Consider the following 23,919-nt stretch of genomic DNA (forward strand, 5'->3'; position numbering starts at 1 on the left):
ATTATGGTCTCATTCATAGATCAGACCATAGAATTAGAATTTTATTGTTGAATGTAATCTATGGCAGAGAAATGTGAGTTCTCACTGTGCTTTCTTTTGGTCGATCAGATCAGCTGGTTTATATTAGTCATTACAGTCAAGATGTTGTGAGAATCAGTGAGCATGGATGATGTCATTGGTTTCAGATAACAAAGTCACTGAGGTGCTTGTTCTAGTATTTGTTATTGGATAGTTGAAGCGGTATTGGGCTCCGAGTGGTGTAGCGAGTGTTTCAGAGCCACCCAGTGTGCAGGGCTCTGCCTAACCAGGGAGGAAGCTCCCTGTGTGGGGAGAGATCAGAGTATGGCGCTGCTGCACAATGGGCACTACAACCAAGACACAATCTGTCTCTCTCAATTCAATTTAAGGGCTTTATTGGCATAGAAAACATATTTTACATTGCCAAAGCAAGTGAAATATATAATAAACTAAAGTGAAATAAAACAATACAAATGTAACAGTAAACATACACTCACAAAAGTTCCAAAAATAGTAAGACATTTCAAATGTCATTATGTCTATATACAGTGTTGTAACAATGTGCAAATAGTTAAAGTACAAAGGAAAAATAAATAAACATGGGTTGTATTTACAATGGTGTTTTTTTCTTTACTGGTTGCCCTTTTCTTGGGGCAACAGGTCACACATCTTGCTGCTGTGATGGCACACTGTGGTATTTCACCCAGTAGATATGGGAGTTTATCAAAATCGGGTTTGTTTTCAAATTCTTTGTGGATCAGTGTAATCTGAGGAAATATGTGTCTCTAATAAGGTCATACATGGGCAGGAAGTTAGGAAGTGCAGCTCAGTTTCCACCTAATTTTGTGGGCAGCCTGTCTTATATTGAGAGGTCGCCGTAGGCAGACATGGCTTTTTCAACAGCAAGGCTATGCTCACTGAGTCTGTACATAGTCAAAGATTTCCTTCATTTTGGGTGAAGGAAAGGTATTCTTTTGGTCAGGTATTCTGCACTGTGTACTCTCTGTTTAGGGCCAAAGCATTCTATTTTGCTCTGTATTTTTGTTAGTTCTTTCCAATGTGTCAAGTAATTATCTTTTTGTTTTCTCATGATTTGGTGGGTCTAATTGTGTTGCTGTCCTGGGGCTCTGTGGGGTCTGTTTGTGTTTGTGAACAGAGTCCCAGGACCAGCTTGCTTAGGGCTCTTCTCCAGGTTAATTTCTCTGTAGGTGATTGCTTTGTTATGGAAGGTTTGGGAATCACTTCCTTTTTAGGTGGTTGTATATTTTAACGTCTCTTTTCTGGATTTTTGATAATTTAGCGGGTATTCGGCCTAATTCTGCTGTGCATGCATTATTTGGTGTTTTACGTTGTACACGGAGGATATTTTAGTAGAATTCTGCATGCAAAGTCTCAATTTGGTGTTTGTCCCATTTAGTGAATTCCTGGTTGGTGAGCGGACCCCAGACCTCACAGCCATAAATGGCAATGGGTTCTATAACTGATTCAAGTATTTTTAGCCAGATCCTAATTGGTATTTCAAATTTTATGTTCCTTTTGATGGCATAGAAGGCCCTTCTTGCTTGTCTCTCAGATTGTTCACAGCTTTGTGGAAGTTACTTGTGGCGCTGATGTTTAGGCTGAGGTATGTATAGTTTTTATGTGCTCTAGGGAATTTGTGTTCGTGGTCCTGGCAACTGAATCTTTTTTGGAACACTATTATTTTTGTCTTACTGAGATTTACTCTCAGGGCCCAGGTCTGAGAATATGTGCAGTAGATCTTGGTGCTGCTGTAGGCCCTCCTTGTTTGGTGACAGAAGCACCAGATCATCAGCAAACTGTAGACATTTGACTGCTGCAAGACTGTTCTACTGCCCTCAATGATTTGTGATATATGTTGAAGAGGGTGGGGCTTAAGCTGCATCCCTGTCTCACCCCCGCCCTGTGGAAATAAAATTTTTTTCCAATTTTAATCACACACTTATTGTTTTGTGTACGGATTTTATAATGTAAATGTTTTTCCCATCACCACTTTCCGTCCATTTGTATAGCAGACGCTCATGCCAAGGTAAGTCAAAGCTTTTTTGAAATCAACAAAGCATGAGAAAACTTTGGTTTTGTTTTGTTTGTCAATTAGGGTGTGCATGGTGAATACGTGGTCTATCATACGGTAATTTGGTAAAAAGCCAATTTTTGAGATTTGCTCAGTACATTGTTTCGCTGAGAGAATGTACGAGTCTGCCTGTTAATGATAATGCAGAGGATTTTCCCACGGTTGCTGTTGACGCATATCCCCAGGTAGTTGTTGGGATCAATGTTGTCTCCACCTTTTGTGGATTGGTTTGGGGGGGGGGGGGATCAGTCTTGGTTCCAAATATTGGGGGAAATGCCAGAGCTGAGGATGATGTTTAAGTATAGCCAATTGGAATTTGTGGTCTGTATATTTTTGTCATTTCATTTTGGATACCATCATCCCCACAGGACTTTTTGGGTTGGAAGGTTGCTATTTTGTCCTGTAGTTCATTCGTTTTAATTGGAGAATCCAGTGGGTTCTGGTAGTCTTTAATAGTTGATTCTAAGATTTGTATTTGATCATGTATACTGTATGTTTTTGCTGTTCTTTGTTATAGAGCCAAAAAGATTGGAGAAGTGGTTTATCCATCTCCATTTTGGATAGATAACTCTTTGTGTTGTTGTTTGTTTCGTGTTTTCCAATTTTCCCAGAAGTGGTTCGATTCTATGGATTCTTCAATTACATTGAGCTGATTTCTGACATGCTGTTCCTTCTTTTTCCGTAGTGTATTTCTGTATTGTTTTAGTGATTCACCGTAGTGAAGGCGTAGGTTCAGGTTTTTTGAGTCTCTGTTTTTGGTTGGATAGGTTTCTCAATTTCTTTCTTTTAGGTTTTTGCGTTCTTCATCAAACCATTTGTCATTTCTGTTAATTTTCTTAGGTTGTCTGCTTGCAATTTTTWGATTTGATAGGGAAGCTGAGATGTAAAATATACTGTCTAGGTTTTCTACTGCCAAGTTTACACCTTCACTATTACAGTAAAACCTTTTTTCCAGGAAATTGTCTAGATTATATTTCATTTGTTGTGTAATTGTTTCTTGGTAGATTTCCACAATATTTTCCTTCCATCTATAGCATTTCTTAATATTATTCCGTTTCTTTGGCTTTGATGCCTCATGCTTGAGCATAACTCGGTGCAAGTAGAGTGTGATTTTGCTGTGATCTGATAGGGGTGTCAGTGGATTGACTGTGAACGCTCTGAGAGACTCTGGGTTGAGGTCAGTGATAAAGTAGTCTACAGTACTACTGCCAAGAGATGAGCTTTAGGTGTACCTACCAAAGGAGTCCCCTCAAAGCCTACCATTGACTATGTACATACCCGGCATCCGACAGCTGCAGGATTTGTGACACGTTTTTGTTGGTTATGTTGTCGTAGTTGTGTCTAGGGGGTTATATGTGAGAGTGTATGCTGTCACCTCCAGTTAGGTGATTGTCCCTCTGTGTGCTGAGGGTGTCAGGTTCTGGCATTTAGGTACATGTCCCTGAGTCTGGAAATTGTTGATCTCCCCCTCAAGGATGGAGAAGCTGGGATTCTATTGGGGGGATATAAACTCAGCAAAAAAAGAAACGGCCCTTTTACAGGACCCTGTCATAGATCATTTGTAAAAATCCAAATAACTTCACAGATCTTCATTGTAAAGGATTTCACTTCTTGCCGCACGGATCCCTTTAGCGGGATCATTTTCGTAAACAACCGCTGAATTGCAGAGCGCCAAATAAAAAAWMTAAAAATACTAAAAATATTTATAATCATGAAATCACAAGTGAAATATACCCGTCTGAAGTTTGCTAGAGAGCATTTGGATGATCCAGAAGAAGATTGGGAGAATGTCATATGGTCAGATGAAACCAAAATAGAACTTTTTGGTAAAAACTCAACTCGTCGTGTTTGGAGGACAAAGAATGCTGAGTTGCATCCAAAGAACACCATACCTACTGTGAAGCATGGGGGTGGAAACATCATGCCTTTGGGCTGTGTTTTCTGCAAGGGACCAGGACGACTGATCCGTGTAAAGGAAAGAATGAATGGGGCCATGATCAGAGATTTGAGTGAAAACCTCCTTCCATCAGCAAGGGCATTGAAGATGAAACGTGGCTGGTCTTTCAGCATGACAATGATCCCAAACACACCGCCCGGCAACGGAGTGCTTCGTAAGAAGCATTTCAAGTCCTGGAGTCCTAGCCAGTCTCCAGATCTCAACCCCATAGAAAATCTTTGGAGGAGTTGAAAGTCCGTTGCCCAGCAACAGCCCCAAAACATCACTGCTCTAGAGGATATCTGCATGGAGGAATGGTACACAAATACCAGCAACAGGGTGTGAAAACCTTGTGAAGACTTACAGAAAACGTTTGACCTCTGTCATTGCCAACAAAGGTATAAACAAAGTATTGAGATAAACTTTTTGTTATGACCAAATACTTATTTTCCACCATAATTGCAAATAAATTCATTAAAAATCCTACAATGTGATTTTCTGGATTTCTTTCCTCATTTTGTCTGTCATAGTTGAAGTGTACCTATGATGAAAAATTACAGGCCTCTCTCATCTTTTAAGTGGGAGAAACTTGCACAATTGGTGGCTGACTAAATACTTTTTTGCCCCACTTACAAAAATACAGCTTAGCTTGTTGTTAATCCACCTATCGTGTCAGATTTTGAAAATATGCTTTACAGCGAAAGCAATCCAAGCGTTTGTGAGTTTATCAATCACTAGACAAAACAGTAAGAACAGCTAGCCTCAAATTAGCTTGGTCACGAAAGTCAGAAAAGCAATAAAATGAATCGCTTACCTTTGATAATCTTCGGATGTTTGCACTCACGAGACTCCCAGTTACACAATAAATGTTATTTTTGTTCGATAAAGATTAGTTTTATAACCAAAAACCGCCATTTGGTTTGCGTGTTATGTTCAGAAAACCACAGGCTTGTTCCGGTCCTGAAAGGCAGACGAAAATTCCAAAAAGTATCCGTAATGTACGTAGAAACATGTCAAACGTTTTTTATAATCAATCCTCAGGTTGTTTTTAACATACATAATCGATAATATTTAAACCGGACGGTAACCTATTCAATACTACAGAGAAAGAAAATGTCGAGCTACATCTCTCGCGCGCAGGAACTAATCAAAGGACACCTGACGCGTTTTGAAAAATCTKGCTTATTTTTCAAAATAAAAGCTTGAAACTATGTCTAAAGCCTGGTCACAGCCTGAGGAAGCCATTGGAAAAGGAATCTGGTTGATACCCCTTTTAAATGGAGGAGGGGCAGGCAACGGAACAGGGATTTTTCCAAATAAAAGGCACTTCCAGGTTGGATTTCCTCAGATTTTCGCCTTCAAAATCAGTTCTGTTATACTCACAGACAATATTTTGACAGTTTTGGAAACTTTAGAGTGTTTTCTATCCTAATCTGTCAATTATATGCATATTCTAGCATCTGGACCTGAGAAATAGTCTGTTTACCTTGGGAACGTTATTTTTCCAAACATAAAAATTCTGCCCCCTAGCTGAAAAGTTAAACACTGTTTCCCATGCTTTTTCAATGAACCATGAACAATTAATGAACATGCACCTGTGGAAAGGTCATTAAGACACTAACAGCTTACAGARGGTAGGCAATTAAGGTCACAGTTATGAAAACTTAGGACGCTAAAAGAGGCCTTTCTACTGACTCTGAAAAACACCAAAAGAAAGATGCCCAGGGTCCCTGCTCATCTGCGTGAATGTGGCTTAGGCATGCTGCAAGGAGGCATGAGGACTGCATATGTGGCCAGAGCGATAAATTGCAATGTCCGTACTGTGAGATGCCTAAGACAGCGCTACAGGGAGACAGGACGGACAGCTGATCATCCTCGCAGTGGCATACCACGTGTAACACCTGCACAGGATCGCTACATCCGAACATCACACCTGGGGACAGTTACAGGATGGCAACAACAACTGCCCGAGTTACACCAGGAATGCACAATCCCTCCATCAGTGCTCAGACTGTCCGCAATAGGCCGAGAGAGGCTGGACTGAGGGCTTGTAGGCCTGTTGTAAGGCAGGTCCTCACCAGACATCACCGGCAACAATGTCGCCTATGGGCACAAACCCACCGTCGCTGGACCAGACAGGACTGGCAAAACTGCTCTTCACTGACGAGTCGCGGTTTTGTCTCACCAGGGGTGATGGTCGGATTCTAGTTTATCGTCGAAGGAATGAGCATTACACCGAAGCCTGTACTCTGGAGCGGGATCGATTTTGGAGGTGGAGTGTCTGTCATGGTCTGMGGTMGTGTGTCACAGCATCATCGGACTGAGCTTGTTGTCATTGCAGGCAATCTCTACGGTGTGCGTTACAGGGAAGACATCCTCCTCCCTCATGTGGTACCCTTCCTGCAGGCGTATCCTGACATGAACCTCCAGCATGACAATGCCACCAGCCATACTGCTCGTTCTGTGCGTGATTTCCTGCAAGACGGGAATGTCAGTGTTCTGCCATGGCCAGCAAAGAGCCCAGATCTCAATCCCATTGAGCACGTCTGGGACCTGTTGGATCGGAGGGTGAGGGCTAGGGCCATTCCCCCATGTAATGTCTGGGAACTTGCAGGTGCCTTGGTGGAAGAGTGGGGTAACATCTCACAGCAAGAACTGGCAAATTTGGTGCAGTCAATGAGGAAGAGATGCACTGCAGTACTTAATGCAGCTGGTGGCCACACCAGATATTGACTGTTACTTCCACATGTCTGTGGAACTTGTTCAGTTTGTCTCAGTTGTTGAATCTTGTTATGTTCATACAAATATTTGTTAAGTTTGCTGAAAATAAACGCAGTTGACAGAGTTTAGGTAGCACACATGAGGACATTTTTCTCTGTTAAGATCATTTCCTTATTAATTTCTAGCCAGACACAAAATGTTCCCGTTTTGACTAATTTGATAGAATTGGTTAGGTCTGATCTATACCAAATTAGCATATCCCCTTAGTCTCTTCCCTTTCACACCTGGTAGTTTGGTGGATGGGACTACCAGCTCTCTGTAACCTAGTGGGCCACCAGTGGGTCCATCTCCTTTATTCCATGTTTCTTGTAGGATGACAATGTCATTTCCAATTTCTTTGATMATGTCTCAGTTCCTTCTCTTTAGGCCAAAGGCAGATGACCTTGTATATTCCAGGATGAGATATAGTAAAAGCTTTGTGTTCCATAGTTTCTAGTGTTGTTTTTTTAGGCCCGGACCATCACAGTAGGAGTGAGCAGAGCATGTTGAGCATCTGACCTCTTAGGTCGCAGGATGGGGCTTGGGCGGGTTATTAGTGGGGGTTGGGCCTGTTGCTCTGCTCACGGCCTGGGCATATGTCCTGCTGTCATGTTGAGGTCCTTGCCTCGGGGGGTGGGCAGAAGGGGCATAGGTCTGATATGAGGGGGCCTATATAGGGTGTGGCCAGGGTTTGCTTGGGGTGGCTGGTGATACTGTGGTCTGGGTGTAGGTCCTCTTGGCGTGGGTTCTCTCTGTTTAGGTCCTTCACGAGGGGGTCTTGCAGGTCTAGGAGGGTGTCTCGCTGGTCTGGGCAGGGTCTCCGTTGCTCCTGTGACGTGCTGGGGCTACGGTTGAGGGTGACGTCCTACAGGGTCCTGGCAAAAGTTGGGATTGCTGCCTTGCAGAGGTGGACCTGGTCGTAAAGGCTGTTCAAGTCCAGGGTGGAGTGGTGGGCCAAGTAGACATTAGGTTTTGAGCTACAGTCTCATGAAATGCTTGCATTCACCCGTTGTATGGTAGCAGGGTGAAAGTCTTTTCGTGGTAGCAGGATGGCAATAACCACTTGTGCGTTGGAGAAAGAGGAAGAAGCTTTTTCAATCACACCTTTAGTGCTGTGGCCACTCTTTCCTTATGGGCACTCAGGTAATTTGTGCCCGTGTGAATTAAAATGTGGCTGGGGGACCCTAGTTTGTCCTCTGACAACAGCTCCAGGGCATGCCTAGTGTTTGTCCTCTGACAACAGCTCCAGGGCATGCCTAGTGTTTGTCCTCTGACAACAGCTCCAGGGCATGCCTAGTGTTTGGGCACCAGAGTTTGGCCACTTTGTGTTTGGGAAAAAGTTTATCCTTTTGAATGCATTTGCCATTTGAGTCAATGAGGAGCACAATCTCTGGCTTGCTGGATGGGGGGGGGGGGATTGTTCTTCTGGAGGGCTATTGGGGAAGCTGACAGGGGGGCTGTTAGGGGGTCTGTTGGGTTGGTGGGTCCTGTGTTGTCTGTCCCGTTGAGGTTGCGGTCCGGGCCCGAGGTGGGCTGTTCTGCTGGCTTGTCTGGGGGAGTGTCCTGCTCTCTGTCACACATCAGCTGTGTCACCTCCTCCTTCAGTGCCATGTGTGCCTCCTTTAAGCTCTCTCAGACAGTGTCCTTCTCCACCTTCTGCACTCCGGGTCTTGTTGGGGGTGGAGGGGTGTTGTACTGGTCTATTTCGTGGTTTTGTTCTGTCTGGATTGTGTGGACTAGCTCTCTGAGCTCCACCATGTTTCTCTCCACCTCTGTGAATTTGTCCCTCTCAATGATGGAGGTGCAGTGCAATTGTGGGACCTTGTTGTGTTCAGTGTTGTGGGGGTGACTATCCTCGTCTGTAGGACAGTTTGAAGAGGTGTGATCAGACTCACTCAGGATGGGGGAGTCATCACAGAGATCTTTTCCTGCTGTGCTCTCTCTTTGATCCCGTAAAAGTCCTGCTGGAACTGCACAAGGATGCCCTGCACCATTACGGTCCCAGACTTGTACACGTTGACAGAGGTTGTTTCAATTTCCTCAATGTCTAGTATTCTGAGTTTCCACCCTGGGCCAATACCCTCTCTCTTGACATAGGGGTAGTGTGCTCTTATAGCARTGTGCSATGCCAGGGGATGGTCTGTGTGGAAAATTACGTTGCTTACGTTCCCCTCTTCGTTGCAGTCAGCAAATAGTGTCTCTGGATTGTCCTTGAGGAGCTTTTTTTTGTACACTGTTATTTTTAATATCCATTGTGTCCTGTATTGTGAAACTCTTGAGCCCAACAATGGCAGGAGAGTTTTCACACATCTGACTCCACACTTCAGTGCTAGTTGAAGATGCCGCCAGGTCTGTTCTGACCGAACAACTTGGTAGTGTAGTATACTTATTTACGTAGCTTTATATAACAAAATGACCTAGAGATTATTGTTTTTGGCTTCAGACTTATCWTCAGACTAAATATTACTCACTCAGTGTTGTGTTGGATGGTATTTCCAGGTTCAGCTGTGTTTCTTCTGCAGGTGTTTTTTCTTGACAGTCCTTGGTAGTAATAGTCCATTCAGGTAATATTGTCCAAAATCAAGGTTTTAGGTGTTAGGTTTWAATTTTCAGAGTAAAAACTCAACAGACAGTATGAAAACTCAAACCAAGTTTATTCTTCCCAGAGGATCAATACAGCTGCATCAGACAACGACATTTCACACAAGCACTGATATGTAACCCTTCCTCCTAGGCTGAGTCTCCTCCTACTCATCTGAACAAACATTGTATCTTTGTTGCTAGGCAGGAAACAAAGTGATACGTGCCATAAACTTTTCTCCCTTAACGTGACCTGACCTGACCTCGACCCCCTTCATCACCAATCCATGGCTCTCTCCCCTTACCACTGCCTGCCACGTGATCACTTTCCCTACACTCAGCACAATTCAAGCTTTATTGCACACAATATATACCTTCTTCCTACAGATAACCATTAACTTCTGGTGTAAACCCTCTAAACCTAAACACTCAATATTTCAATAGGATACCTGATAATTAACCCTATCCCAAGTTTAGGAGTTAGAACCCAGAATCCATCAGTCCCCCTATTTTGGACATTTCACTCCATACTGTTCAACATTACATTACACTTATAAATGGACAAACAATGATAATAAACATGAACAAAAAATAAAACATAATTAACATTCACAGTGAGGTTTACAAACTCGGAGACTTATGGCCTCTGTTRTATGATCACACCAAGCACACTCGTCTTTACATTTCTCATAGAACACTGATAATAACGTGTCCGCTGGAGCTGTTCACTTCTTCCATTTCATCTTTCTCCTTCTAAGAGAATGATAGCACAAGATTTTAAAAGCAACGAGAAACACAAAACATTACAGTATTAACAATGTGGTAAGCTATGCATAATAATATATGCATGAAAGCCTAAAGTTTGATAACATGACAATTCCCACTCTCTATTTACCTGACTATGCCTTCAGGATACTTTTCTGCTGAGTTTGCCAAAAATGAAAGCCCTAAAAAGCCTCCTCATGCTTTCGCCCAGTCTTCCCTGTCTGACCACAGGATCCAGGAGGTGTTCCCAAGCCATGTCATCCTCACTTTTCTCCCCATCTCCTTCTTTGCCACCTGATAGGCACATCATCTGATAGGCAAGTGCGTATCCATAATCAACGCTACATCCTCTTGAGGTAACTCAGCACTGTATGTGCTTTCACATCGATGCCTTCAGAATGTTGTCCAGAGTACAATTACCCCAACATCTATCCTTTCATGTGATGCATTAACCAATAAAGCAACTAACCCAACCTAACTATGATGTTTAAAGTYTCTCCTAGACCCAGCCCATCTGCATGTCTACAGTGGAATCTAGTGTCTCTCTCTCTAGCTCCGCTTCCTCTGTCATGGTGTCTTCACGCTCACCCATTATGCACCTGGATCTCACTTCACGTGAGAACTACGCACCCACCGAAGAGAGACATGACAATCTTTACCGCTGCAGGTGCTGTAAGCAGTACTGTGTGTGGAACAGACCAACATTGTCCCAACACCCCCGCCTGGTGTATCTTGATMTACACTCAATCTCCAGAATTCAGGCCACGCCCTCGGTTATCTCCTGCTCCTCATGTGCCGCGTCCATCTGGGAATATACACATTGCAACGCATGGGTCATTTCCTGACAACAGACTCTCCCCTTATCCCAGATCACTAATCAGTGAGGTGAATAACAGCCCCCGGTACTCCCATCGGTCCCCCAGTTACCAGCTACCCAGCCATGTGGCATGAGTCCTCATAAAATGATATGCCAACAATGCTACTAAAGTAACCCCTGCTACTACTAACATGGCCCATGAATATAGCCTCCTTCAATTACGGTCCCTACAGCGACAGCCGTGAGAATAACTACTGCATGTAATCTGTCAAGTGTTCGCTGGCTGTTAGAAATTGGGAAAGAGATGAATGAGTTTGAAGAATATCTGAGTCCCAGGTTTCTTGAAAGGTCACCATAGTGTCTGAGATGCCAACACTATCTCTGCTACTCTCACCGCGATCTGGGTATGTGTAACGTTCAATTTAACTTCATATTAGTCCCTATATTGTGCAGTTAGCTGTCCTCCCTCTCCTACAAGCTATCTCCTGTAACAATATACCTAGTCTCTGAAAATGATACCGCTCTATCAACACAACCTTAATTTATGAGCACCCACAGATCTCCACCGCAGTCACATTCCATCCCACTTAACAGTCTGATGTAAACATTCTCAACCACAGGCCTCATGTGTACCTCGTCTCCTGCTACAGATACATTTACACTTATATGATTCCATCTAACCCATAACACACTAGTCACTACTCCTAATGCACTTCTACAGTTATAAACATACTAAAACATTCTCAAATCACTTAGTCAATATACATCAGTCCCTCGTCTGGAACAACGATCACTCTTATGTTCCAAGAAACCTAAAAACATGTTGACTTGAAAAGGAAAGAGAAAAAAAGTACATGTTTAATAATTTCACACCACCCTTGATGCGACTTAAACTGGGGAAAGCAGCATCCATCCGCTCCGTTCTATACCCATGTGATGCTGGTCTCCCTGCTGTCTCTTTCATTTTCATCCTTGGGTGTTAACGCAAAACACAGACTGAGCCTTGTATGCAATTAATTGTACCGTATCATATAAAAATTCTGATGACATGGTAAAATAAAAAACCTTCATGGTTGACCCAAGCTATCATCCAGTGAGTTCTCTAATAACCTCCCTGTCGGAGGACACTTAAAGATAAGGTTTCGAGAGCCTCCCTAGGCCTAATACATTTGAGCAGTGCCCCCACCCCTCACCGTTCGAGAGCAACTCTCTCTCGCTGTATCCGATTCATAACTAAAACATTTTATAAATTATCCAACCCAAATTTAGAATGACAGTCCTTAGTGCGTTACTTTCAGTCTATGACTCGAAGTCAAGCCTCTCATCCTAGCACACCTCATCCCGATTAGAATGTACATTTATAAACGGGACCTTTTTATTGCCGGTAATAACTCTTCTCATTACAGCCCCCCTTTGACCCTGTTTTCCTGTTGTGAGTGGCCTGGTAATGAAAGATCGGTATCTCAATGCATACTTAGTCTAAATTGTTTGCAGTGTGTAGACCTTATTACATTCCCAATTTTTTTTGCATCTCTAAGACAAACGTCAAAGAGCATAACAACATACTGTTACTGTTGAAACCATTTTCAAACTTAGTTCATACTCCCTTATTTTACTGGCGACCTCTCGGAAGAGTTACCAGATCAGGGAGTTAGCACCCTAACCCATGGGGAATCCCAACACTCCAGCAGACCCAATCTGGTGAAATTTGTATCGAAACAAAGACAAAAATGAAATCAGCAAAACACATATCACAATCCATTTGGAGTAACTGTCATCACTTATTAACATATATTTTTCCTTTTTATTAGCAGACTGAACAAAATACATTTGTATATTTACCCAAAGACCAGGGCCCCAGGGAACTGGTCATTTCCCCTTTGAACACATGATTCACATCGTGATTCAAAAACAAACAACACTGCATGTTAACTCAAAAATAAACAAATTCGAATAACCAATCAACTTAGAATTACAAAAATAGTATCTCATAAAGTAATGGTAAAATAGAATAGAAACTAGTGTTTCTCGTTCATTTTATAATTAAGTCCCACCTGTTTCGGTCATGAGATTGATCAGGCTTCACCAGAATGTCAGGATACAGGGCATTCAACATCCTTCAATATTTCCTCTCCCTTTTCTTCCCCTGTCCTTCGGAAACCATTTCAAAACATTTCCATCCTTCTGCATACTCAATTTAAAATCAAATTGGAAAGACCCCACTAAATAAATCCCACGGTATCAACACCACTAACGCATATTCATAACCGGTAAGTTGTGTGTGGTAAACTGTAGGTCAAAAACACACATGAACAGGCCTCACTTATCTGGGAACTCCATTTATGGCCTAATCCAGATACTTTTATACCTAAAACTGCCGAATATCACTAACTGCTCTCCCCTAGACCACAGTCTCCGGGAACATTCCAACGAGAGATGATGAAACCTCCTCTTCTGGAAATAAAGTGTACATTTCGTTAGCATTCTTCATGCTACATAATAATCAGCAATCCAAAGGTATTCATTATAAACCAAACTTGATAATGGTAAATCTACTGTCCTTACTCCAACCATTAAATGTTTGTTTTAATCCACCCCATAATTTCTGTATTTTGTATTTAGCATGTACTACCCTAAGACACAGCGACTTTATCTCACCATCGAGTCCAACGATTCACTGGTCTCTTATCCCCATGATTCTCCATAACCACCGCACCACAATGTTCATGAACTAAAAAAAAAGTGAAGTTCATTTTAGGTTTAGTAACCCCTTTGCTAATTCCTCATTACCCCTCCACCCTTTCGTCCATTCTAGAAATCTATTTCAGAATAAGATGACATAAAATGTAAATCTATTTCATAATTAAACCACATAAAATGTCTCATGAGATTAAAAAAACTAGGTTTTCTGAGTTACCAGGAGTGTTTGGCCAGAATTTTAATTTGTTACCTCTGTAGAATCCACCCCCCTGGCATTTTGCCTAGATTCTTCAACCCAAAATACTTTTTCCTGTGGCATATTTAGCCAATTTCTCATCATAAGGAATCTGCGATATTTGTTTCCTGGCCTCTATTAAAAAGTTGTGTAAGACGATATCATACGTCTTCCTTCACGTAGAAACTGTCATCTCTATGAACCACTATCGATCGTACCGAGGCCATACACCGCTATGTGAAAGTTCCTGTCCTGCTACTTTCCGGAGGATTTGCTGCCCTTTTGGAAAGGATGCAAACGCTTGCATGGCAGCATTACCTCCGAATGCAGCAGGCTCCATCCCTACTCTACACTCATTCTTCCTATGCCCAACGGCCCCACACCTAAAACAGGACTCTGTCTCCCTACGCTTTGATGTTTTTTCGCTGCGTTTCTTTGTCTTACCTTGGCCATTGAAACCACTGTTAGTGACTTTCACTGTGGCTGTATTAACCCCTCGCACGTCTGCGAAGTGAGCGGAGTTATATTACACTCTCAAAGCATCCTGCTCTATTTCATCCACAACCCCCGCAGCTGCCGTTTTGATCACAGGTTTCAAACCTGCCATCAAAGCCGAAGTACAAATTCTACCAATGTACTCATGTACCCAGTCTTTTTGCAGCTGAGGACATCTACTAATTTCCCATATTCAAATTGGTACAATGCTCGTGCACTTCTTTCAGCGGCTCCATGGCTTTATTAAAATCCTCTAGCTCCGCTTTACAGGGAGAATCGGGGCCGTCTGTTGCCATATCAATAGTTATTATTCCCAAACCTCTCCCATCGGTGTCCAGGGTATTTAGATTTKTTCACTCCCGTCTCTAATACAACCTTCTATTAACTATTGTCCAAGGTAGCGCTACCATCTTCCCCGGAGAATAGTTATGGTATTTGTGTCTATTAATTGGACAGGGCACTTAATACCTTGTATTAGAACCTATGCTATAGCGGCTGCCAATTTATTACTGGGGAATACGTATTACCTAATGTCTTATTCCAGTCTTGCGCCTCAAATAGCACTGTTGTTGATAACACACGTTACCAATTTATTCACACTTGTCTTCCTATTTCCACATAATCTTTCATGGTTCCCCCTCCCCAAAGATCATAAACCAACCTTTCTCTTATTGCTACGTTACTACAGACGTATCTTGTTCAAACATTCATACACATACAAACGCACGCACACACACACCCCGTGGCCTCACTGTGACTGGGCTTCCAACCTCCTTACGGGTCTGGCCAATACACCACTACACTAGGGTTTTACCCTCTACAGGAACTATCCTGCTCTGGACTTACTCTGGTTCTAAGAGATTTAGGTATGGAATTTTGATTTGATTTTAATGTTGAGGTTAGTGTCCTGTATAAACGTGCATTTTTTCGCAAGGACTTATCTACATTTATTCAACTGTAATTCTATCTTTTTGGCAGAAGAACTCAAGAGCTCACTCTCCCTCTCACTCACCCGTGTATTCAATAGAATCACAGTGGTAAAGGCACAGCCGCTCTCTGAAGCAGCCTTTTCACTTCTGTTTCTTGAGAATCTTGTGGGAGGTAGTTTAATTCAGGGTAACTCAACTTCCTTATCCACCCTGGGTCATGTGTTCTGTAGGAAATGTTTTACTGACACTACTGCTGAACATTAACTTATTCAATAAGAATGCACATTTTCATATCAAAACGTTTGCTACAATTTTACTACAACGTATTATTCCCTCGTCTCTCCTCACTCTCTGTCTCTCTCGCTCTTGCTCTCTGTGTCTCGCTCTTTGTGTCTCCCCCCCCCCCACCCTTTCTCTCTAACAGTGTGCGGGGGAGGAGTATTGGGTGGACAGTCGTACGGTTTACATCGGTCACAAAGAACCCCCGCCGGCGGCCGAGGCCTATATCCCTCAACGTTACCCTGACAACCGCATCGTCTCCTCCAAGGTGAGCAGGTGTCATGGCAACCAAGCCGTCAGCACAACAACCACGTCATTTAGCCCTGATAACCAAGCATGTTGTGCTCTTGTGACAGTATGTCATCTATGATTAGCAACGTCTTAATGTGGGTGACAACCATAGATATCTGCTACTGCTCAAGGTTCGTTAGCCGTTTCTATGAGGAACTGTCATTGTTGATATCAATTTTGGATTAAATTAAGAAAGAAAAGACACTGGTATAAAGTGTTATTCCCTCTCTCTAGAAAACATGTTGATAATGTGGGTGTGTGTCAGTGGAGGCTGGTGAGGGGAGGACGGCTCATAATAATATCTGGAATGGCGTCAAACACCTGGAAACCATCTATTTGGTCCATTTGATTTCATTCCTCTGATTCCACTCCAGCCATTACTACAAGCCCGTACTCCCCAATTAAGGTGTCACCAACCTCCTGTGGTGTGTGTTCTCTTTACCAGTACACCTTATGGAACTTCATCCCCAAGAACCTGTTTGAACAGTTCAGAAGAATCGCCAACTTCTACTTTCTGCTAATCTTCCTGGTCCAGGTGAGAATATGCCATCTCTCTGTTTGATCTGAACCCCAGGGCCGTTTTATCATACATATTGTAAAGACTGGTGTTTCATATTATCAGTTAAACACGTAGGCTATGTGAAGTGAATGGGAGTTAATTGTTTGGCTTGGAATGGCTTATGGTCATGGTCCACGATGGATATAATATGAGCCGTCCCGTCCAGTAGCTGGAGGAGATGATGAACGGTAAGAGGAGGAGACTGGTTGGCGGTGGTCCATCTCTGTACCATGGAGAACCTGAATGAATGATAATCAGCTGGTTCTCTTCCTCTCTCCTCAGCTCATCATAGACACGCCCACCAGCCCTGTCACCAGTGGACTGCCTCTCTTCTTTGTCATCACTGTCACCGCCATTAAACAGGTAGACGAGACACACACACATCCTCTGGTCATTGGTGTTGGTAAATCTAGGGAAGCCTTCCCTAGATAGCAGTGATAGCAGTGATGCATGAACCACACCTGGCTTATAAAGCCCAGGCCTTATACAATCATTAATCTAAAACATGACATGTTGTGTAGAGGCCATGGAAACGGGTCACCATGTTGACGGAATATACCACTAATTAGATACCAGCGATGACCATATCTCTCTCTCTCTGTGTGTGTGCTCCATTTCTCCCCACAATCCCTCATTCCCTTTCCTCCTTGTATCTCTCAACCCCTCCTTCCTCCCCTTCTCTCCTCCAGGGTTATGAAGACTGGCTGAGACACAAGGCAGACTGCAGTATAAATGAGTGTCCCGTGGACATGGTGCAGCAGGGGATGGTGGTGAGGACACAGAGCTCCAAGCTACGGGTACTACTACGCTATTAATGGGCCTTCTACTCTCCAGTCTACTACACATTATTATGACGCCTTTGGGCCTCATTGGCTGGTGTTTCTCTATTCTGACCAAGCATGCGTGTTCATTCATGTTCAGATAGAGCCTTTAGCTGTAATAGCTATAGTATGTGAGTATAATGGCTAGTATGAGAGCTCATCCTTCTTCATTATATTATTATTCATGTAACATTATGAACTGATTATTTTACACACTGAATAATACCCGTAGTTATATAACCTTTGAACATTTATATCTTAGCCACGGCTATCATCTTTGATCATATTGAAATGAAATCCATTCCTGAGACCTTTTTAAGGCCGGTCTCCATGGGAACGTGCGTGCGCTTGTCTGCAATGCCATAGCCAGCGTCCCAAAGAAGATCAACATTCCCCCTACAGTACCATCCCAAACATTCCTGTTGTGATTACTCTGGTCCCATACAGGGGAAAGGATTTGCCTTTCCAGACAGAGATTAAATATCAATATGACTGATATGTCGGGTCGTTATTATCCTGTTATCTTCTGTGATGTCAGGCTGGACTAGGGTCAGAACCACTATATTACCATAGAATTAGGAATTAGAATTTAAAGGTTTTGTATGGTTGTTACTGTAATATCTATAGTTGTATTTGAGTGTGCGTCGGCACGTGTTGCCATAGCCATGCTGTCCACTGAAACGTGTCCTGACTATGAAAGACATTCATCATCCACACACACATACAGTTGAAGTCGGAAGTTTACATACACTTAGGTTGGAGTCATTAAAACTCGTTTTTCAACCACTCCACAAATTTCTTGTTCACAAACTATAGTGTTGGCAAGTCGGTTAGGACATCTACTTTGTGCATGACACAAGTAATCTTTCCAACAATTGTTTACAGACATATTATTTCACTTATAATTCACTGTATCACAATTCCAGTGGGTCAGAAGTTTCCTTGAAATACATCCACAGGTACACCTCCAATTGACTCAAATGATGTCAATTAGGCTATCAGAAGCTTCTAAAGCCATGACATAATTTTCTGGAAATTTCCAAGCTGTTTAAAAGGCACAGTCAARTTAGTGTATGGCTTACCTTCAATCTCAGTGCCTCTTTGCTTGACATCATGGGAAAATCAAAATAAATCAGCTAAGACCTCAGGAAAAAAATTGTAGACCTCCACAAATCTGGTTCATCCTTGGGAGCAAATTCCAAATGCCTGAAGGTACCATGTTCATCTGTACAAACAATAGTATGCAAGTATAAACACCATGGGACCACGCAGCCGGCATAACGCTCAGACTACGGTTTTCAACTGCACATGGGGACAAAGATTGTACTTTTTGGAGAAATGTCCTCTGGTCTGATGAAACAGAAATATAACTGTTTTGCCATAATGACCATTGTTATGTTTGGAGGAAAAAGGGGGAGGCTTGCAAGCAGAATATTTTATTTTACCTTTATTTAACTAGGCAAGTCAGTTAAGAACAAATTCTTATTTTCAATGACTGCCTAGGAACAGTGGGTTAACTGCCTTGTTTAGGGGCAGAACGACAGATTTTTACCTTGTCGGCTCGGGGATTCGATCTTGCAACTTTTCGGGTTACTAGTCCAACCCCCCCCCCCAAGAACACCATCCCAACCGTGGCAGCATCATGTTGTGGGGGTGCTTTGCTACGGGAGAGGACTGTGTAACTCAACAAAAAGAGGCATCAATGAGGCAGAAATTATGTGGATATATTGAAGCAACATCTCAAGACATCAGTCAGAAGTTAAGCTTGGTCGCAAAATGGGTCTTCAAATGGAACAATGACCCCAAGCATACTTCCAAAGATGTGGCAAAATAAGCTTAAGACAACAAAGTCAAGGTATGGAGTGGCCATCACAAAGCCTGACCTCAATCCCATAGATAATTTGTGGGCAGAACTGAAAAAGCGTGTGCGATTTTAAGGAGGCCTAACAAACCTGACTCGGTTAACACCAGCTCTGTCAGGAGGAATGGGCTAAAATTCACTCCAACTTATTGGGGAAGCTTGTGAAGGCTACCTGAAACCGTTTGACCCAAGTTAAACAATGTAAAGGCAAGGTACTCAATAATAATTGAGTGTATTGTAAACTCTGACCACTGTTAGGAGAATTAAGTTCTCATATTCTTTTAACCAATTAAATTAAATTACTCAGTCTGCTATATCAGGGATTTGTGGGGATACTGAATAGAAATAAAAACAGACAGAGGCCCAGTCTACAATAGTCAAAATGTTTATTTACGGAACGTTAACGCCTAATACATTTCCTGTACATTGGTCTATATACCTCACATTTTGTCATAAATGTCCCTCCTCTCAGAAACAATGACAATATAGTTCACAAGTCTTCCTGTCATACATTGTCTGCCACCTGTTATACAATCTACTACAAGCCCAAGGTCTCTCCCCTCCCTGGGTGGGGACAGAATGCCCTGTAAGGAACACAGTAGTACAGCTTGTCTGTCGATAGCTCCTCTTATCTCATACATTGTCTCACACTTGCACCCTGCTTACATACTAAAAAGGAACAAAAAGTCCATGTCCTAATTCTGACTAAAACTACACACATCAGATTTATAGATGTATGATTCTAATACATTTCATACAATCATACAATGACAGGGTAGTTTTAGTTATAGTTCTACGTTAAATGTATACATCATTTAGTCATTATACATAAAATCCATAACACCCACTGGGAATGTGATGAAGGAAATTAAAGCTGAAGTAAATCATTCTCTCTACTATTATTCTGACATTTCACATTCTTAAAATATAGTGGTGATCCTAACTGATATAAGACAGGGAATCTTTACCAGGATTAAATGTCAGGAATTGTGAAACACCTTAGCCAACTACATTTAAACTCAGTTTATGTAAACTTCCYACTTCAACTGTACATGCACATTCTACCGATGTTCCTCTCCGATGGTCCCCTGACTCCCCCCACAGATTAAACAGAGTGGATTTTGGGGAAAAGAGGAATAGTAAAGAAGATATTAATCATAGCTATTGAGTGTGTATGTGCAGTACAGTGGTGTGTACGGTCACCGTGGAGATGGGATTTATAGGCAGTTAAGCTGCTCCACTTGCATAATCCCACTCTTACGCAACAACTCAATCCCCAGGAAAAAAGGAGTGTGAAAAATCTGAAAGTGTGATTGTGCACGAGGCATGTGTGTTTCCTGTAGGAGAACGGCTAATTATTTCTGGATCTGCAGCAGCACCTCTGTGTTTATTTACAATGGCATGGGGTTTATAATGGGCACATTTAAATGATATCCCATCCCCCAAATAGTGCAAACATTTTGACCACCAGAGCCACTAGTACGCTGTAGTACGCTGTATGAGGAATATGGTAGTCCCAGGAGCGTAGGCACGAGTGAGCCTGGGTGGAACCAGGCCCACCCACTGGGTAGTCTGGCTCACCCACTGGGGAGCCAGGCCCACCCACTCAGATTGAGCAAAAAACATTCATTAAAAGTGTTCCAAACGGGACATTATTTGTCTTTTTACCAAAACATGCAATCACCATCAGACAGAATTCCTAGCAAGCAGTTGGTCAGATTTTATTAAATAGAACAGAACAGATTAACTGGAATGACATTCACTCTCACGGGATGGGTTGACAAAAAGAACTAACTAAACCACCCCAAAAAAATTCTCTGCACATTTTTGGGAAATGTGTCAAATTGCAGGAAGTTAGCCGCTCTAGCCCCACCCACACCAAAGAAAAGCCCACCCACCAACAAATTTGTCTATATCACTGGGTAGTCTACTCCATTTAGATCAGGTCAACCGTAGTGAACAAGGGAATAGGGTGTGATTTTAGGACCCAGCCTGTATTTCTTGAGTCTAAACTGATGATGTGGTTGACCTGTCAGGTGGGGGACGTTGTCATGGTGAGGGAGGACGAGACGTTCCCCTGTGACCTCATCCTCCTTTCATCCAGCCGCGGTGACGGAACCTGCTACGTCACCACTACCAGCCTGGATGGAGAGTCTAGCCACAAGGTATGTGCACACACACACACACACTCACATACTGTTACGCACACACACGTACACTGCTGGGATTCACCCCTGAATTATTCCAGCATGCTCTCTGATCAAACATGACTTATCAGTGATTCATCTCTCTCTCCCCCCTACTATGCTGTGTCAGACCTACTATGCTGTACCAGACACCATGGCCTTTAAGACAGAGCAGGAGGTGGACTCTCTACATGCGACTATTGAATGTGAACAACCACAGCCTGACCTCTACAAGTGAGTGACACTCAATGTGTGACACACACAGAATCATTCAGTGACCTGTTTGTTTGTTGAAAATTGCATACATTTTATTTTTCCCATTTAGATTTGTGGGGCGCATCAATATTTATAAGGAAAGTGAAGATCCCATAGCCAGGTAAGACCAACATTCCCATCTCTCATTCCTAAAATGTCTTTGTCTGTGTCAAACTTTTCATCCTTCATTTGTTCCTCCTCTTTTTTCAGACCCCTGGGAGCTGAGAACCTTCTCCTCAGAGGAGCCACCCTGAAGAACACAGAACACATTTATGGTAACACACACACTGTTCTGTGTTTGAAGTTATATCTATGGTTATATTTGCGAATGAGTCGGCACGTGTTGCAATAGTCATACCGTCCACCGAAATGTGTTCTCCTGACAAGTAAAATACATTCTTCATACACACACACACACACACACTGTTCTGCGTCTGTAGTGATGGTAACCCCTGGTTGTTGTTCCCTCAGCTGTAGCCATCTACACAGGCATGGACACCAAGATGGCGCTTAACTACCAGTCCAAATCCCAGAAACGCTCAGCTGTGGAAAAGTAAGATCTATTCCCATAACTTCCCCTCTCTGTGTCTGGTTGCTCTGGTGTGGCTAGAACTACCTGTCTGATGAAGGATAGCAGGAGTTGTAAGAGTAGCGGGAGTTGTAAGAGTAGCGGGAGTTGTAAGAGTAGCGGGAGTTGGAAGAGTAGCGGGAGTTGGAAGAGTAGCGGGAGTTGGAAGAGTAGCAGGAGTTGGAAGAGTAGACTCTGTTATTACATAAAGTCTGCATAATTCTATTTGATCTCATTCAAGCTGTGTGTGTGTGTGTCGCTCTATTGACAATTCTTTTACATCCAGTTCTGGAGAATCAATCTGCATTTAGCTCCTCTAAACTTCTCCTCCCTCCCTCTATCTCCCTCCAGGTCTATGAACGCATTCCTCATAGTGTATCTGTGTATCCTGATCAGTAAAGCGGTCATTAACACGGTTCTGAAGTACGCGTGGCAGTGGTTTGCTGACCACGACCAACCCTGGTACAACCACAGGACCGAGATTGACAGAGAACGCCATGTGGTTAGTTCCCCCAAACCACTACACTACCCACAAAGCACGCTGTCATAGCAAAAATGATTAATCAGGTCACTCCTTATTTAACGTTCACTGATTCTGATAAAGCCTCTTGTTCTCTGTCTCTAACCATCCTTTCGTTCTCGTTCTGCCCTTCTCTCTCTTCCTACATCCTCCTCCTCCCTGCCTCTACCCCTCCCTCCATCTTCTCCTCTCTCTCTCAGGTGATCAGGGCGTTCACAGACTTCCTGGCCTTCATGGTGTTGTTTAACTACATCATCCCAGTCTCCATGTACGTTACCGTGGAGATGCAGAAGTTCCTGGGTTCTTACTTCATAGCCTGGGACAAGGATATGTATGATGAGGAGCTGGGGGTGGGGGCTCAGGTCAACACATCTGACCTCAACGAAGAGCTAGGACAGGTACACACACTCACACATCTTCTGAACATCTAGATATACTAGACTCACTTGTGTCCACACACACGCACACACACATTTATACTGCACGTATAGTACACAAACACACACATACGTATACTACACACACTCCAAAAACTGAGTTTAGGGCTTGTATCCATAAAGCATCTCAGAAAATATCTTTGAAATCCTGTTAACCTGTAAAACTCCCAGATCCGAGCTCCCAGCTTTTAGGATGATGATAAAACACTGTTCAGACGAACTCTGAGCCAGGAGTAAAATCAACTCAGAAAAGTTTATCTCAGCTGGTAGTCACGACAGTTTGAGGTACCGCAAAGGAAAGATACTGATGATCCTCATTGACATTGTTGTAAATGACGGGGAATAACCAATCATGAGGAGGCATCGCCAGGTGTAAACTCTATAGCACGCTTCAGACAACCACAGTGAATGTGACTGTACATCCTAATGTTGAAATGGTAAAATGTTTAATATCATTTCTCCTGACATGATCAGTTCTCTTAATTGTCGCCTAATAAGCTTTTGTTTTTACCAATTCTGATGGTTGTTAAAATTAGAATTTTGACAATATTACAGTTATCAACACACTTGTCACTCCCATTCAACAACTCTAAATCGCTTTGTCACAGTCAGCCCCAAGCCACTCACCGGTAATGTTGCATACAATGTTTGAAAGGTCTGTCGTTTTCATCAAAGACAATCAAAGTTAACATAAGCTCTAGATGTCTTTAATTACCCAATTTATAGGTATGCCTAATTTAGGCTTCTTTTTTAAAGTGATATTGCACTCCAAAGGGATAACTTGAAATAACAGCATAATGTAGTTATTTCATATA

At 42.7% G+C, this 23,919-nt stretch overlaps 1 protein-coding gene across 6 annotated transcripts in view; it reads left to right on the forward strand.

Moving 5' to 3' along the window:
- Nucleotides 1-23,919, forward strand: part of LOC111959838 (phospholipid-transporting ATPase IH) — a 72,627-nt gene that overhangs the window by 19,718 nt on the left and 28,990 nt on the right. For all 6 annotated transcript variants that reach the window (XR_011474918.1, XR_011474919.1, XM_023981642.2 and 3 more), the window contains exons 2-12: nt 15,752-15,874; nt 16,343-16,432; nt 16,739-16,819; nt 17,146-17,253; nt 21,175-21,303; nt 21,455-21,558; nt 21,650-21,700; nt 21,790-21,854; nt 22,051-22,132; nt 22,499-22,649; nt 22,868-23,065. Coding sequence is in view for 4 of the 6 variants with exons in the window: in XM_023981642.2 (XP_023837410.1) it covers nt 15,752-15,874; nt 16,343-16,432; nt 16,739-16,819; nt 17,146-17,253; nt 21,175-21,303; nt 21,455-21,558; nt 21,650-21,700; nt 21,790-21,854; nt 22,051-22,132; nt 22,499-22,649; nt 22,868-23,065 (1,182 nt within the window). In the remaining 2 variants the exon portion in view is untranslated. The remainder of the gene's footprint in view (nt 1-15,751; nt 15,875-16,342; nt 16,433-16,738; nt 16,820-17,145; nt 17,254-21,174; nt 21,304-21,454; nt 21,559-21,649; nt 21,701-21,789; nt 21,855-22,050; nt 22,133-22,498; nt 22,650-22,867; nt 23,066-23,919) is intronic.

The sequence above is a fragment of the Salvelinus sp. IW2-2015 genome, linkage group LG36 (genome assembly GCF_002910315.2).
Source record: "Salvelinus sp. IW2-2015 linkage group LG36, ASM291031v2, whole genome shotgun sequence".
Taxonomy (NCBI): Eukaryota; Metazoa; Chordata; class Actinopteri; order Salmoniformes; family Salmonidae; genus Salvelinus; species Salvelinus sp. IW2-2015.